The 14,715-nt window shown below is 36.2% G+C and overlaps 1 protein-coding gene across 1 annotated transcript in view; it reads left to right on the top strand.

Annotated features, from left to right (window-relative positions):
- The first annotated feature begins 5,314 nt into the window (after window positions 1-5,314).
- Window positions 5,315-14,715, top strand: part of FUT8 (fucosyltransferase 8 (alpha (1,6) fucosyltransferase)) — a 44,880-nt gene continuing 35,479 nt past the window's right edge. The window contains exon 1 of the mRNA XM_010184524.1: window positions 5,315-5,425. Within this exon, the coding sequence (XP_010182826.1) occupies window positions 5,318-5,425 (108 nt within the window). The 5' untranslated portion in view covers window positions 5,315-5,317. The remainder of the gene's footprint in view (window positions 5,426-14,715) is intronic.

Genomic DNA, 14,715 nt, shown 5'->3' with positions numbered 1-14,715 from the left:
ATTTATTTATTTATAAATGCCAAAATTGGAGCAAGTAGTCTAATGCCAGACTTACTGATGTCCATCATGGGAACAAAATCACCTGTGTACTCATTACTGCTCTATTTATGTAGCCAGGATCACACCAGGCAGTTGCCACAGTGGAACTTGGAATAATGTTGTGTGTTTGATGCCAGAAGTTTTTATGTCTCTTCGTCTTAGGATGAATCCTTTTCTTACTCCTTTCCTTCCTACACCAATGACTATTAATTCAGCAACTTTCTGTATTTCTGCCAGCCTAACTTCACATTTCTCTGTACTTTGGGAAGAGATGAAATCCATACTAGGAATGTGTACTCCTTTGCATTGAATAATAGAAGACTGCCTTGCAGACCTCTGGAAGTTATGAGAGTAATCCCACTGGAAGAAGTTTGTGTATGATGCAAGCAATCAGGGCCGCTGAGTTTTCTTGTTGAAATTTTCTTTAGACTTACACAGTGATTATCAAAAGCAGAATGTCCTGGAGTCTGTTGAGTCTTAGGCGTAGATCTGTGTAGACCTTCCTGTGCAGTGAGGTCCCCAAAGAAGACTAAAGCTAAACCTAAAACCAAACATCCAGAAACTACGTTTTATTAAGATAAAATGTAGACTTTTTTTTTCAATATGGAAATTCAAAGCAGTTGCATAAGAGGAAACAGATACGAAAATGTATCTACAATATTCAGTCTGTGTTCTTGGTGTATTTACAACTTTGGCTTCTGGCAATAAAATTATATTGTGTTGCAGAATGCTCTTTTTAGTTGCCTCTAGTTCCAAGGAAGTTCATTCTTTCACCGTTGAGGTTCGGCTGTCTGCTTCTTTCCCTTTAATCTTTAATAAGTTGCAGAAAAACTCCTGGCTTCTTGCGTGCACATCCTTTGGCCTGTAAGGCACTGCTGTCTTTGGGGTGTTCTTTTCCCTTAGCATGCACAATAACTCCCCAGGGAAGGAGCAGTCTCTTTTTCCCTCCACACAATCCATCTGGTCTGTTCTCCTGAAAGGAACGTAACATAACTTTAAAAGGAGCAGATCAGCTGCTCTCATTCATTCTGGGAATCACAGCTTTTTTGTGGGTTTTTTTTTGTTGTTGTTATTGCTATGATTATATTTTTTAAGTACATGTGCACTTGTTGACTTTTTTTGAAAGGATTTAACAAGTTGCCAAATGTCCTTTTGTTGATGGTGATGTGTTAAAAATTTCTTACCTATGTATCTTAGAGAAATGGAACATTGCATCTGAACCTTGTATTATTTATTTATATATGACCTATATCTCGGATATTTTGATATATATTATAATCTAATACTTGGATTTGAAAGATTAATGTTAATTATAAGTACTTAAAGCAGTTTGTTATGCCCTCCATATGTGGGAAAGCAGATTAAAGGGTGGGTAGTGATAAAATGATGAGATAGCAGTATAAGGAAAGGGGCTAATATTTCTTTGGTTTGTTTGTGAGAGAAAGCCCATTGTGTCGTAGAGAAGACTTGCTTTTTAAGAGGTAATATAGACAGTTTCTGTGTTTCTCTGGATAAGTAGTTTTAGAGTTTTTGCTAATCTTGGTGCTGTTATGCAAATAGTCTGCTACTACTATGATAGCACTTCTCTTGTTGGATGCCTTAATCACTATTTCTTTGCTGTGTCTAAAGGCTGTATAGGTTTTCCGCTGGGGAGTGGCAATCTTGGGAGATGTTTTTGTCCAGTATTTCACTACTGATTCTGTTTAAGAAACAGTGTAGCCCAATGCAGAGTTTCCTGCATGGTGGAATAAGTAATTGTGTTGTAGTAGAGTTGAGAGAAGCTTCATCTTAACAGTGGACAGACGATTTGATACAGGGTTAGCAAAAGAGAACAGATGAATCCTCTAGTTGTCATGGTTGTTTCCTATGTTGGCATTATGTTGTTTGCGAATTGGCCATTACTGCGTTGGTTTCATTCCTTCTCCTCCTGGGGAAAAGCTGTCATCAGGGCTTTTGTGGTATCTTGCCAAGGTTTGATGCATGATGTTTGAGCATCTTTTCACATTATTTCCTTTGAATTTGATGGAACTTATCACAACTTTTTTTATTTGCATTTTTATTTGTTGATGCAAATTTTCTAGGAGGTTTAAATGCAATTTTGTCATATGGCTGGAATAAATGTCTAGACTGATTTTTAAAAATGTGTTAAAAATGCCTACCCTTCCCTCTTTGTGACAATCAAATGCCGTTGAAATACATAGCTAGCTTCTTTACTCCATTGCTTTCCAGGAGCAAAATTTTTAAAGAGCAGCTCCAAAATTTAATTTGTGATAGAAAACAAAAACAACAATGACATATTGTTGGTTAGTAACACAATTAAAGACCAAGTTTGACTTACTAAATATCTGCAGTGCCACTGTCTGAAATACTTTCTACCATTTTACCACTCACAATAGCCTCTAATAATCCTGTGCCAGCTCCTCTTTTGTCTGCAATTAGCTATCTTGTGCTCATGGATCACCAGTCCTTCTGCTTTTGAACTCTCCACATGGAGCCTCACTCTAGTCTTTGGTATTAGTCTGTGTCTCTTCTAAATCTGTATTAATAAATCATCATGATGATCTGTCACACTCAAAAGAATCTAGCAGATGTAAACCCAAAAAATGCACATTTCCACATTTTCCAGCAGTAGCAATCAAAGAAAGAGGATTCCCATGATTGAAAGTGTGTTAAAATTGCACTACTCTATAATAATTTCTGACTGGTAACACCTGTGAATTTTTTAGTTCCTGGTTTACTTGAGTTTTGTAAGAGTACATTTAAAAAAAAAAAAAAGAGATTGTGGATACTATCCTGAAAATACTTGCATGAATTCGTAAAATTTCCCACAGATTATTTGATTTTCTTTATGATTTGGACTGAGCAAAGCTGCCTTTCCCTAAAGTGTTGAGTCACTGAGGCTGTGTAAGGACTCTCTCATTATTCTTCTTATCTCAGAACTGATTTAGAAAACTAATTGTATTTCATCTGTAAGGCTGATTATTTAAGTTTACCTGAAGGTTTTGCTTTGTCATGGTCACCATGGCCAATAATATGTATAAAAATTAAAATAAAATTGGACACTTTTTTTTTCCCTTAGAAATTAGAAAAAATACTTAACTGCTAGAGAGGGGAAACGTTCTTTTTTATTGGTAGGCTTTGTATTCTTGATAATTTTATGCCAATATTTAATAGAAATATATTTCTATAGAGTAAAAGGAGAGTTTACTGATTACTTACATCGCAAGTATGGAAAAGACTATTCTAAGGACAGTGGAAGAGAGCATTTGAAAATAGTTTAAAATGTGGTTGTGGCTGCGCAGCTGCTTTTAATGATAGTAGAGGATTCTATTCTTTTATGTTCAGATCTGAAATTTGTAGGTTTTTTTGAAACATCTAATTGTCTCTAAACTGTGTTTGCCTGTTGTTTTGAGTATTATGTGTCTTTAATAGTTACTGATTCAAAACTAGTTGCCTGATGATACTTTATATTCTTTATTTTTCTGACAAAGCCAGAGTAGGGTGTTTCAAGTTCAGTTACCTTGTAAAAGAAGATCCAGTTTATATAGTTTGAGATTGGAGTGTTAGTATGGTACTTCCGGTTGTTTAATAGAAGGTGGACGTTACTGCTGCTTAACAATTTGGGTATAATGTTTAGTACAGCAACAATAGATGATAAACTGAGTTAGTGTCACTGTTATCCTGTGTAGAATTATGAGTGTCAAAACCAGAATGAGTGTATGAGAATGGAAAGAAACAGATCCATAAGTCCAGTTATTAGCAAGAGCAGGTTGATAACTCTGCTGATAGATAGCTGTGTCCTAATTTGATTTATCTCATTATTTACTGCTTAAATATGTTGTCGTTGGAAACAATTACCTAGTAGAGATGTGTATTCATTATGTATCACTTTTCCTGAGTAGTACTGTTTGGGCTGTTTTAAACAAAAATTCTGGCTAATCTTAGCAAAAATTGGGTTGGCCAAAAAGTAATTACTTTTTTTTTCTGGGTAAATGAAAGGCATATTTTTCATGGGAAACAAAAAAGAGTGGAGCATCTCCCTTATGTGGAAAGGCTGAGGGAGCTGGGTCTCTTTAGTTTGCAGAAGAGGAGACTGAGGGGAGACCTCATTCATGTTTATAAATATTTAAAGGTTGAGTGTCACGAGGATGGAGCCAGGCTCTTCTCGGTGGCAAACAATGATAGGACAAGGGGTAATGGAACTGGACAAACTGGAACAAACTGGAACACAGGAGGTTCCACTGAAATTTGAGAAGAAACTTCTTCTCAGTGAGGGTGACAGAGCACTGGCCCAGGCTGCCCAGAGAGGTTGTGGAGTCTCCTTCTCTGGAGACATTCAAAACCCGCCTGGACGCCTTCCTTTGCAGCCTCATCTGGGTGTTCCTGCTCCGACAGGGGGATTGGACTGGATGATCTTTTGAGGTCCCTTCTAATCCCTAACGTTCTGTGACTCTGTGAAAAACTTTATTAAACAGTAATTGTTTACAAAGTAGTGCACTTTCCTGTTTTTAAACTGTCAGCTGTCAAGTTACACAATGAATTTGTGGTTTAAAATGAAGTGAGTTACCTATCAAGACATAGAATCATGGAATGGTTTGGGCTGAGAAGGGACCTTAAAGATCATCCAGTCCAACCCCCCTGCCTTGGGCAGGGACACTTCCCACTAGACCACGTTGCTCAAAGCCCCAACCAACCTGGCCTTGAACACTTCCCGACTTTTTCAGCTTGTCCCCACAGGGGAGGTGCTCCAGCCCTCTGGTCATCTTTGTGGCCCTAATAAAAATAGAAGGTGCTGTTGTACCTGTGCTAAAGACATTTGTAATATTATATTCTATACAAGCATAATAAGATGATTGTAGGATGCAAAGTAACAGTGCATTATAGTACAAGCTACTGAAGGAATCTCTATTGCACTTTCATCTGGGGCCACTGCATAGTAAATCTAGCATGGAACTGTCCTTTCTTTTTAGTTTCCTTTAGCACATACCAGAAACATATACTTTATAGCAGGCCTGAGAGTTTTTCTAACTCATCTCCTGTTTAATACTGTAGTTGCTCATGGGTATGGAACATATGTTAAATGGAGGACACAGTCAGTCTTTCTTGGCTACTGTTTGGATTGTGGGGTAGGAGGTGGCATGAAGAAACTGTTTTTGAGGCTATAATTGAAATATCTGTTTGATTTGTCTTTGATTTAATCTAATCCTCCAATTTAGTAATGTTAAGATTGTTTCCAAGTTTTTTAAGATTGCTTTCCATTGTTGTTTGCAGGTCAATAATGACTGACTTGTACTACCTCAGTCAAACAGATGGAGCAGGAGATTGGCGAGAAAAAGAGGCCAAAGATCTAACAGAATTGGTACAAAGGAGAATAACTTATCTACAGGTAAGAGAGTAGAGCTTTTAAATCAAGGTAAACTTTTTTTTTAAATATATATAGCACTTCAATATACTCTTGTAATAGAATAATTACATGGCATTTTAAGTGAATGTATATGAGTGAATTACATACAGAAGATATTAGAACTTCTGTTTTAAACGTTATTTTATGTGTACATGGAATGATAGTATTTCAAGCAAATCTTTGTTTTTTGAGTTTTCATTGTTGGTTGTTATAGTTTGTGGGTTCTTTTGATCTGTGATTTTCACTGGATTGTGCTTACGTGTTTGGTTTCTTTGTTTAATTATAAGAGATAAGTCTCTAGTTTCTATTTTTGATTCTGTAGAGTATCAGAATGCATACATATATTTGCATAGTATTAAAAATAAAAATGTGAAAGTCTTTGTATGAAACTGCTGATCAAGCAGCCCATTTTTAAAAATATGAGTATACAAAATTCAAGTGCTTATCCATTCCTAGACTATTTCAACAGATGTGTGAGACGTCTCATAAGTGGTCATATTTATGAGTGCATAAAGCCTTTTTTAATATATGTGCTTGTGTGTGTCTAAAAATCAAACAAAACTTGATCTGAAGGTTTTGGGACTTTTATTCATGTATGAATGCATGCAGCTATTTGTATATAGTGATCAGAAAGATATTTGATGTAGTCTGTTTTATTTGTACTTGGCTTGTTTTTCCTTGCATGTGTGCACCCCACCGCTCCTTTCTGTATGGTCGCTCCTAATGTCTGATCTTTTCTCTGCAAGCAGCTGAATTTGTTTGTCATATATTCATTTCACATTTCACAGTTCAGCTATTGGAACCTTCTCTTTTGTGACCAAGCTATGTATTTGTTGCTTGTTAAATAAAAAAGGACAGCCTTCTGTGGAAAAAAACTCTCTGTAAATCATGCAGGAGACATCACTTTGTTGTCTTCCTTCAAGTCCTTCTGGAGAACTGTTCCTCATTCTTTCACTTTTGATGTCACTGTTTGGCAGTTGTGTACTGTAACTACTTTTCATGCTAATAAGTATGGTCTTTCTCTAGTTCTACCCTTCTTTTATTGTTATCTTATCTAAGCATGTATACATTTCTGGAGAGAGATTGTCTTCCTAGTGTATATTTTACAGTGTTCAGGACCTTAGTTGAAGACTAGCACCTCCAAGTATGTGCAGTGAATAACAGAAGTAAAAGGAGTTTAGGAGACCAGAAGCTCAAAATGGAAGCATTAAATAAATGCTTACATTGTTTTCTAGTGATTTGAAATAAATTTACTTACTGAGTGAGTAGCTGGGAGCCCCATTAGCTCCACCATAAGTTCCAATATTTTCTTCATTACAGAGGAATGACATTGTTTTTTGGTTTGAATAAGTAATCACTGATAGATTATAGAAATTAGAAAAATATGAATGCATTACTGCTGCACATCAAATTCCGTGTGACTGTTTCACATGGCAGGATTTAGAAACTATACAGAAGGGACATCTGTTTCCTTGCTAGTTGTCTTTGAGGTTTAAGCTGAAGAATGGTAATACATATTTTCAAAAAAAATAATTCTAGCTTTGATAAATGTTGATACTTATAGCACTAAATTATTTGCTTTAGCAAATATGCATTAGGAATTATTTGAATATTTTATGAACAATATTGCCCTGGTTAGGTTAGTTGAAACATTTTGGCTATATTGGATGCTCAGTTTTTGTTGTACTAAAATGTGAAATAGAAATACATGATGAGCCTTCTCTCACTAAACTGTTCTTTCTTTCTTTCATATGTTTACTGTGTTTCTTTTTATTAATATCTTTTCAGGCTAAACATGCCTAAAATTTCCAATTATTCTTTATGTGTGAGAATTTATAATACCGTTGATTTTTTCTTTCTGATGTCTCCCCTTAACTGTAATTCTTCACCAGCCTATTAGAAGTGAACATCCACTAGTTGACAAATATTAATATACTATTGATTTATAGAATAGCACCAGAATAGGTTTTTTTCTTATCTTGCTTTTTATGCAGTCTAAGCTATTACTTAGCTAGTACTAGATCTCCCTTGAGTTCATGTCACTGTGGAGCTATTGAAAATGATGCCCAAGATTTTTAATTCAGCTGGCTTTTGAAACGTGAATGTTTTTTCTCCCACTATGCTTACTTTAAATTTAGTTATCAATACAAAAATTCACTTGTCATGAGTCATGCTTGTTTTTGTTAGTTTCTTCTGGAATTCATGACAATCTTCTCTAGACTTGACTAATTAAAACTTTCTTAGACATTTAATTTAATGGCTTTGCCTTTTACCATTTTTTTCGTGTTTCATGCATGAATGTTTTAGTTCCGCTGAGATGAGTAGAGGCCATTTCTCTGTGTATTTGCTATTTCTTGGTCCTTTTTATAATCTGCTTTTGATCTTTGACTGCACTTGGTCCCTTACTCCATGACTACTTTGTTTCTTTGAAGGTTGCTTGCTAATAGACCAAATAAAAAAAAAATCAGAAAAATCACACTGTAGCAGAAAACTGTAGATAGGATCCTTTAGTGCCTACATACGTTTATGGATGATAATTTATCTCCAGTGCATACTATTACCATCATTCATATAAAAGATTCAAACTCTGAGGCAAGGTCTGCAATGGTCTTAATGTCTGCAATGTTGTCCAAAGTTGGGGCAGAAACCTAGCCAACTCCTCAAAGAAATAAAATATTCTTTCTTATGAGTAGTTGCAGTCTTTGAGATGAGTCATTCACATATACAATTACTACCATTTCTGTTTTCTTTTTTATTCTCATTCTTCTGTCTGAAAAATTATCAAGGATGCAATCTCTTGCTTACGTGCTCTAAGCCAGACATAACCTTTTGGAGCCCTTCTAAAGATTAAAATATCTCATGTCTTGAATGATTGTTTCAAGTAATAATCCAAAACGGGAATGTGTCTGTGACTACAAATTTGGAAGTCAAGTTGATTTATTTTCTAGTGTGGATTTCAAGATTTTGAACAGTACAGGTCTGACTGTGAGTATGCAATGTAAAGCAGTCCATGGTCTGAAATTATGCATATACACCTCTATTCATAATATAACTGTATGAAAAATAGAATAAAATAACATAAAAATCCAACAACCCTTCCCCCCCCAACTCCATGCCTCAAAGAACAATCTGGAACATATTTGGATTTATTTTTTTTTAATGAAGAATAAAAGTACTGTATAGTTTTCTTTCTGGTAAATGTTGAACAGTGACAGCTGCATTATTTTGGGACATCTCTCTGGGAAATCATTTAGCTGAATGATTGTGAATAGTGATGACTGCTACTTCATTTGGATGGCATTACCATAAATTTGACTTAATGAGGCTACATTTAGCTAGTTCCCTGTGGTTAGAGCAACACTTAAAAAGCTAGGAGCTTACATTAAGCAAAAGATCTTATTTTCAGAGATGCTCATTGTCAAACAAGTGAGGAGAATGTGCAAGAGAGGTCAGACATGGGCTACTGTAGTCCTGTATATTCTGGAAGTGGTGGAGTGAGTAAATGATTATAAGGCAGCAGTTTGTTTTCTTTCCCTTTCGTTCTTGCTTGTTTTTGTTCTATTTATTTTAGGAAGTCTGTGATTCAGCATGCAATCTCTCAATAACAGAATATTTTTACCTCCAGTTTTTAAAATAATCAAAATGTTTTGTTCATCTTTGAAGGTTAAAAATGTGACCATGTGAGAAAAGTTACTCAGTACTCAACTGCATCATCAATTATTATAGTCATAGTTTGCTATCTTCATGTTATTTATTTGGGGCTGTGTATATATGCAAAGAAAAGAAAGTTACTTGCAATACTTTGATATGAGGTTTCTGGATTTCCAAGTATTTTTGGTCATTTAATGTGTCACTTAAACTGTATTGAATTCTCTCTCTTTTCCTCCCATTAGAATTAATAATATATATTTTTAATAAAACTATTCATGCTAAAATGACAACGTGTAGTGGTTTAACCCAGCAAGCAGCTAAACACTCACATACAGTGAGTATGCTCACTCACCTTCCCCCCATCCCACTGGAGTGGGGAAGAGAATTGTGACAGTAAAAGTAAAGAACTCATCAGTCGAAATAAAGACTATTTAATATCTAAAGCAACCCAGATTTAATAATAATAATGGAAATTTATTGTAACAAGAATAGGAACAATGATAATAAAGCAATCAAATTTATACTCGGCTCACAAACAGCACCCACTGGGCTTATGCCAACAAAAATGCAACAAGGGAGTGGTAAGCCTCAGGAACCCAGATGAACTGCCATCATGAAGAAGGGAAAGGATTGAAGGGGCTGAAGAGGTGAAGAAGAAGGGGTCATCCCCTGCAAACTCCCATATTTATAGTGATTGTGATGTTTATGGGATAGAATACATCTTTATTGGTCAGCTTGGATTGTACCTGGATCATCTGTCCTGGATCACCTACCCAAGAGAGTCCTGGGCTCTCACTTCCCCCTCTTTTCTCTTGTGCAGAGAGGAGGAAAAGAAAAACAAACCCACCAACCCAAAAGAATCTGTAACCACAGGTGCAGGCGAAACCTTGGAAAATGTAAATATTGGCCTATTATCATATCAGTACCAGCACAAACCCAAAATAAAACTGTTGCTAGGAGGGAAAGAAAAAAAACCCAGACCTCTATCCCAACAAAATCCAGGACACAGCAACAACAGAAAAGGCTCTGAGCACTCTTCATGTGTGCAAAGGGATGTACCCTTCACAACTCTAAGTCTTGAAAAGTGTTAACTTGTATCCTTCAATAATTCAAATGTAATGTTTCTCTCATGACAAACAAACTGTAATGTGTTGTGGCAGTTGTAGTGTGCTCTTGGTGTTGATAAATTCAAACTGATTTGAAATGAAGGTAAAAGTAAATTCCAGACTGGAGAAAAACTCATAGAAATTTCTGCATCAGCATTTACTTTTTCTTCTTTTTTTTTTCTTTTTTTTTTTCTTCGTTCTTAATGGGGAAGGGAGGCACTAGCTGAGTGATTTAGCTATGTGTCTGTATGGTCACTGTTCTGGGAGACGTAATGATTTCTTTGGTGTACAGACCTTGTTGCGCTTCTGATTTCCTATAGTACACTCAACATCCTTAGGTTTATTTGAAAGATTTCTGTCATTTACTCCAAATACTTAGAACCTGATTATTCACTTACTCAAAAAGAAACATGTAATGAATGCCAGTTCTAGTTTCTGAATAGATTTAAGAAGTAGACCTAGGAATAGTGTTGCACTAGGTTTCACAGAATCACATTTCACAGAATCACAGAATATTCGGAGTTGGAAGGGACCTTGAAAGATCATCCAGTCCAACTCCCCTGCCAGAGCAGGATCACCCAGACCAGGTCACACAGGAATGCATCCAAGCGGGTTTTGAATGTCTCCAGAGAAGGAGACTCCACAACCTCTCTGGGCAGCCTGGGCCAGTGCTCTGTCACCCTTACACTAAAAAAGTTTTTCCTCATGTTCAGATTGAACCTCCTATGCTCCAGCTTGCACCCATTGCCCCTTGTCCTGTCATTTGCTGTCACTGAGTAGAGCCTGGCTCCTTCCTCCTGACACTCGCCCTTTACAAATTGATAAACATGAATGAGGTCACCCCTCAGTCTCCTCTTCTCCAAGCTAAAGAGACCCAGCTCCCTCAGCCGTTCCTCATAAGGGAGATGCTCCACTCCCTCAATCATCTTTGTGGCTCTGCACTGGACTCTTTCAAGCAGTTCCCTGTCCTTCTTGAACTGAGGGGCTCAGAACTGAACACAGATGACCTTTAAAGGTCCCTTCCAACCCAAACTATACTTTGATTCTATGAATAACACACTTTAATAGTCTCAGCTTGAAATGACAAAGGCAAGATTAGATACCGGCAAGGCCAATGGCTGAAAAAGGCCATATCCTTAACCAAGATGTGTTCCTGGCCACGGGTGCTACTTGCTTACTGAGGTAGTATAGCTCCAGTCAAGATTTGTGGTTATGCATTCGTAATATTGACACACTTCAGCTATATCTTCTAATTGTCTTAAACTTGACAACTGTGTTTATTGTTACTTTGGTTAAACTTCAATCATTTGACTTACTCATGTAATTACAAGTAAATCAGTGCTGCTAGTGGTCAACGGAATTGAAAGGAGACAATGACAGTCCTGTTGTTGTCTGTGTCTAAGGGGAAGTAATTGAATGGAACAATTAATAGATTCTGTCTCAGATTCAGGTTTACTGACAGACTAGTAAAGCCTAAAAGTAGCATCTAGCAGATGGTTATTGTTACCTGTCACATTCTTTTCTACAGCAGTTTAACGTTTTCTTAATGCCGATTTTTCTGTGGAAATAAGTGGGGAGAGTGAGGGCAAGAAACTCTTAGTGCATCAACTAGAGAAGAATAAAGTCTGCAGGAAAGAATCTGCAGAGGAAAGATCTGCTAGTTAAAAGTGCATAGGAAACTTGTTTGATTAGTTTTGGTACTGAGAATTATTTGAATTGTCTTGGGAAATGTCATTTAAATAGTTAATAAAAGATGAAACTGTCTTTTAAACACATTTTTTCAAGTAAGGTTTCTCTAACTGGCCTACTTCAGGTTTTGAAGTGTGGCTTGAACTAAAAATTTCATATAAAGCCCCAGGAGCTGTGTTCACTGGTTGAAGGATTATGCCTAATCCTCCACACTCTTGTGCAACCCGAAACCTACTCATTGAGATATTTGTTTATACTTCTGATGGACTCTTAGGAATGTTTGAATGTTTCTAATTTAATATGCGTTTCTTTATTTTTCTATTTTACTACCATATATTTTAATACTTCTGAATTACCTATTGAAAGTCTTTGGTGGATTGAAACTTAAATGTGATTATATTTGTAATCTGACATTTTGTCCAGTGACTGATCAGTGAATTATTTTTATATTTTTTTAGTGGTTGCACATTTCTGACTCTTATTCATGTCTTCTGTGAAGAGGTTATTTCATTGTGTATTGAACCGTTTTTAGTCTTTAGTATTGTAAGCTCATCTGTATTTTGTAGTTCTTTTCTCATTTTTCCAGATTGCTTGAATGAATTGCATGGCATTGGAAGAATTATTTAATTCATTCATTGTAACCCTAGAAAGAAAACTTAGGCATATGAATGAATCTAAGCATTTAAAAAATTACTCTTTGGGGCAAAATAGATTTAAAAGTGAAACAAAAGAAGTAAAGAGAATAGCAGACAGCAACCTCTTTTTTCTGACTTTTTGTGACGGCTTAGAAAGAGGCTGAATAGTTTCTATCACATATGCAAGTGTAAAAATGATTTGACTTTTGAACATGTCTTGAGACGTCTTGGGTCATCTTTGTTAAGTTACTTACTAAATTCAGTATCTGAACCTATGATACTAGGATAACCACTTAATAAAGTGTAATCTCTGCTGATATCTATATGAGGTTTTCGCTACAATTTCTCTATAGTGGATTGAGGAGCATGGTGTGGTTACTCCATCTGCATGCTGGACTGTTTTACTTGAGCTGAAGCTTGTTTATTGTAGGAGGGTAGGTGCACACTAGAGGAATTAACATTAGAGGTAGATAAGGCTCTCTGTCTCTTAAATAAAATACATATTATTTCTGACTAGGGAAGGAAGAAAATATTCTTCCAGCAGCTAGAAGAAAGTTCTAGTTTGTTGGTTTTTTTGCTTCCCCCCACCCAAGTATTGAGGGGAGCTGGTATAAAAAGGAACTGCTACAAGTGGCATCACAAAGAAAGGGGAATAGAAGATTGTGTGAATTACATTTGTGGTAACTAGGGTGAGAATCACCTTTCCTTGACATCTTTCTCTCAAAAAATGGATGTTTCCACAGAATTTGGGTGGGACTGTCTTCTCCAGCAAATTGTGTAGCATTAAGGAATAAAATATTTATTGAAAATATAAAAAAGAACACCTTTGTTAATGAGCGTCACACTGTGTTTACGAGGTTACTTTGTAATTTGTAGCAGACTGCTTGCCCACTCTAATCTGTCTTGATTCATTGAATGAAAGTACATTTCTCTAAACTTTTTTTAAATTTACAAGCAACAGTAATTTCTCTTACAGTGAAATGTATGTTAAGCAGCAGAGTTTAGTTTTGCCAGTTTGTCATGTGTTTTGATGGCTAACTGCACACTTGAAAACCATAGAAGGTAGTGAGGCATTGAAGCAGCACTTCTGACATCCTTCCCATCTGATCCCGCTAACTCTGTGAATAGGCTTACCAAGAGCCCTGGAGAAAGAAGATTCTTTAAGCACTGAGAGATGTGGAAGATGGGAACCTGGTAATAGTCCTAAGACTATTTTTAAGTCAAACAATGGCAGGGAATGTCCCCGGGCACTGCAACATAATGTTCTGTACTGTTGAATTGTTACAGCAGTTCCTGGCATGGTTTTGACTCACATTGAGTAGTTTTCTCCCAAATGATTCTTTGGCTCTGTTTGAGACTTAGCATGAGACATTTTTTATAAATATGCTCTGTGTGACTACCCTGTTTTAAGAGGTTTAGAAAATGTAATAGCGTGGATGCAGTCTTTTCTGAGCCAGCTAGAATAACTCTCAGGCACATTTGATTGACTACTATAGATTTTGCCTCTGTTTATATATTACAGGTTATCATGTTGCTAACAATTTTGATTTTATTTTATTTTTATTGCTAGTAATCTGAATGTAAAAATACCACAAACTGTAATTTTGGAGTCACACATTACATTAAGAAAATACTGTAGTGTTTCATTGTTTTTCAGCAGCTTATGAAGTTAGTGGAGTGTGTTTTCATTTTACTCAAGAGTACTCAGTCACCCAATAGGTTCAAAAATGAACTTATGGTACAAATAATGTCTAGAGGGTATTGTCCCTATTGATTCTTTTGTTTAATATCTAGAATTACGTGAACAGATATGATCTGTTCTCCTCATTCTTGCTGATGGTTCCATTTAAAATATTGCTGTTTGTTTAGGGGAAAAATAAGTATTCACATGGTAATAGGCTTTTCCCACTATAGCTAGATCTTGGAATTACTGCAGATAATTCTATGAAAATACAATTTCCGTGCTCAGTAGCATTTAAAGAATGCATCTACATCAAGAAGAGACTGTGCAGTTCTAGTCCTTTAGAATCAGAAAGGGTAGAATAAAACCAGAAAACCTGAGGAAAGTAATGTGGATAATCAAATTCAGGAACCTGGTATCTGTGAGAGTTAAAAAGACTAATTAGATGAGGACTTCAGTGTACTAAGAGAACTGAGAAGGGGGTGTGACACCTAGAGGTCTACAAAATCC

The sequence above is a fragment of the Mesitornis unicolor genome, unplaced genomic scaffold (genome assembly GCF_000695765.1).
Source record: "Mesitornis unicolor isolate BGI_N332 unplaced genomic scaffold, ASM69576v1 scaffold1810, whole genome shotgun sequence".
NCBI lineage: Eukaryota > Metazoa > Chordata > Aves > Mesitornithiformes > Mesitornithidae > Mesitornis > Mesitornis unicolor.
This window is presented reverse-complemented; position numbering and strand designations above follow the sequence as displayed.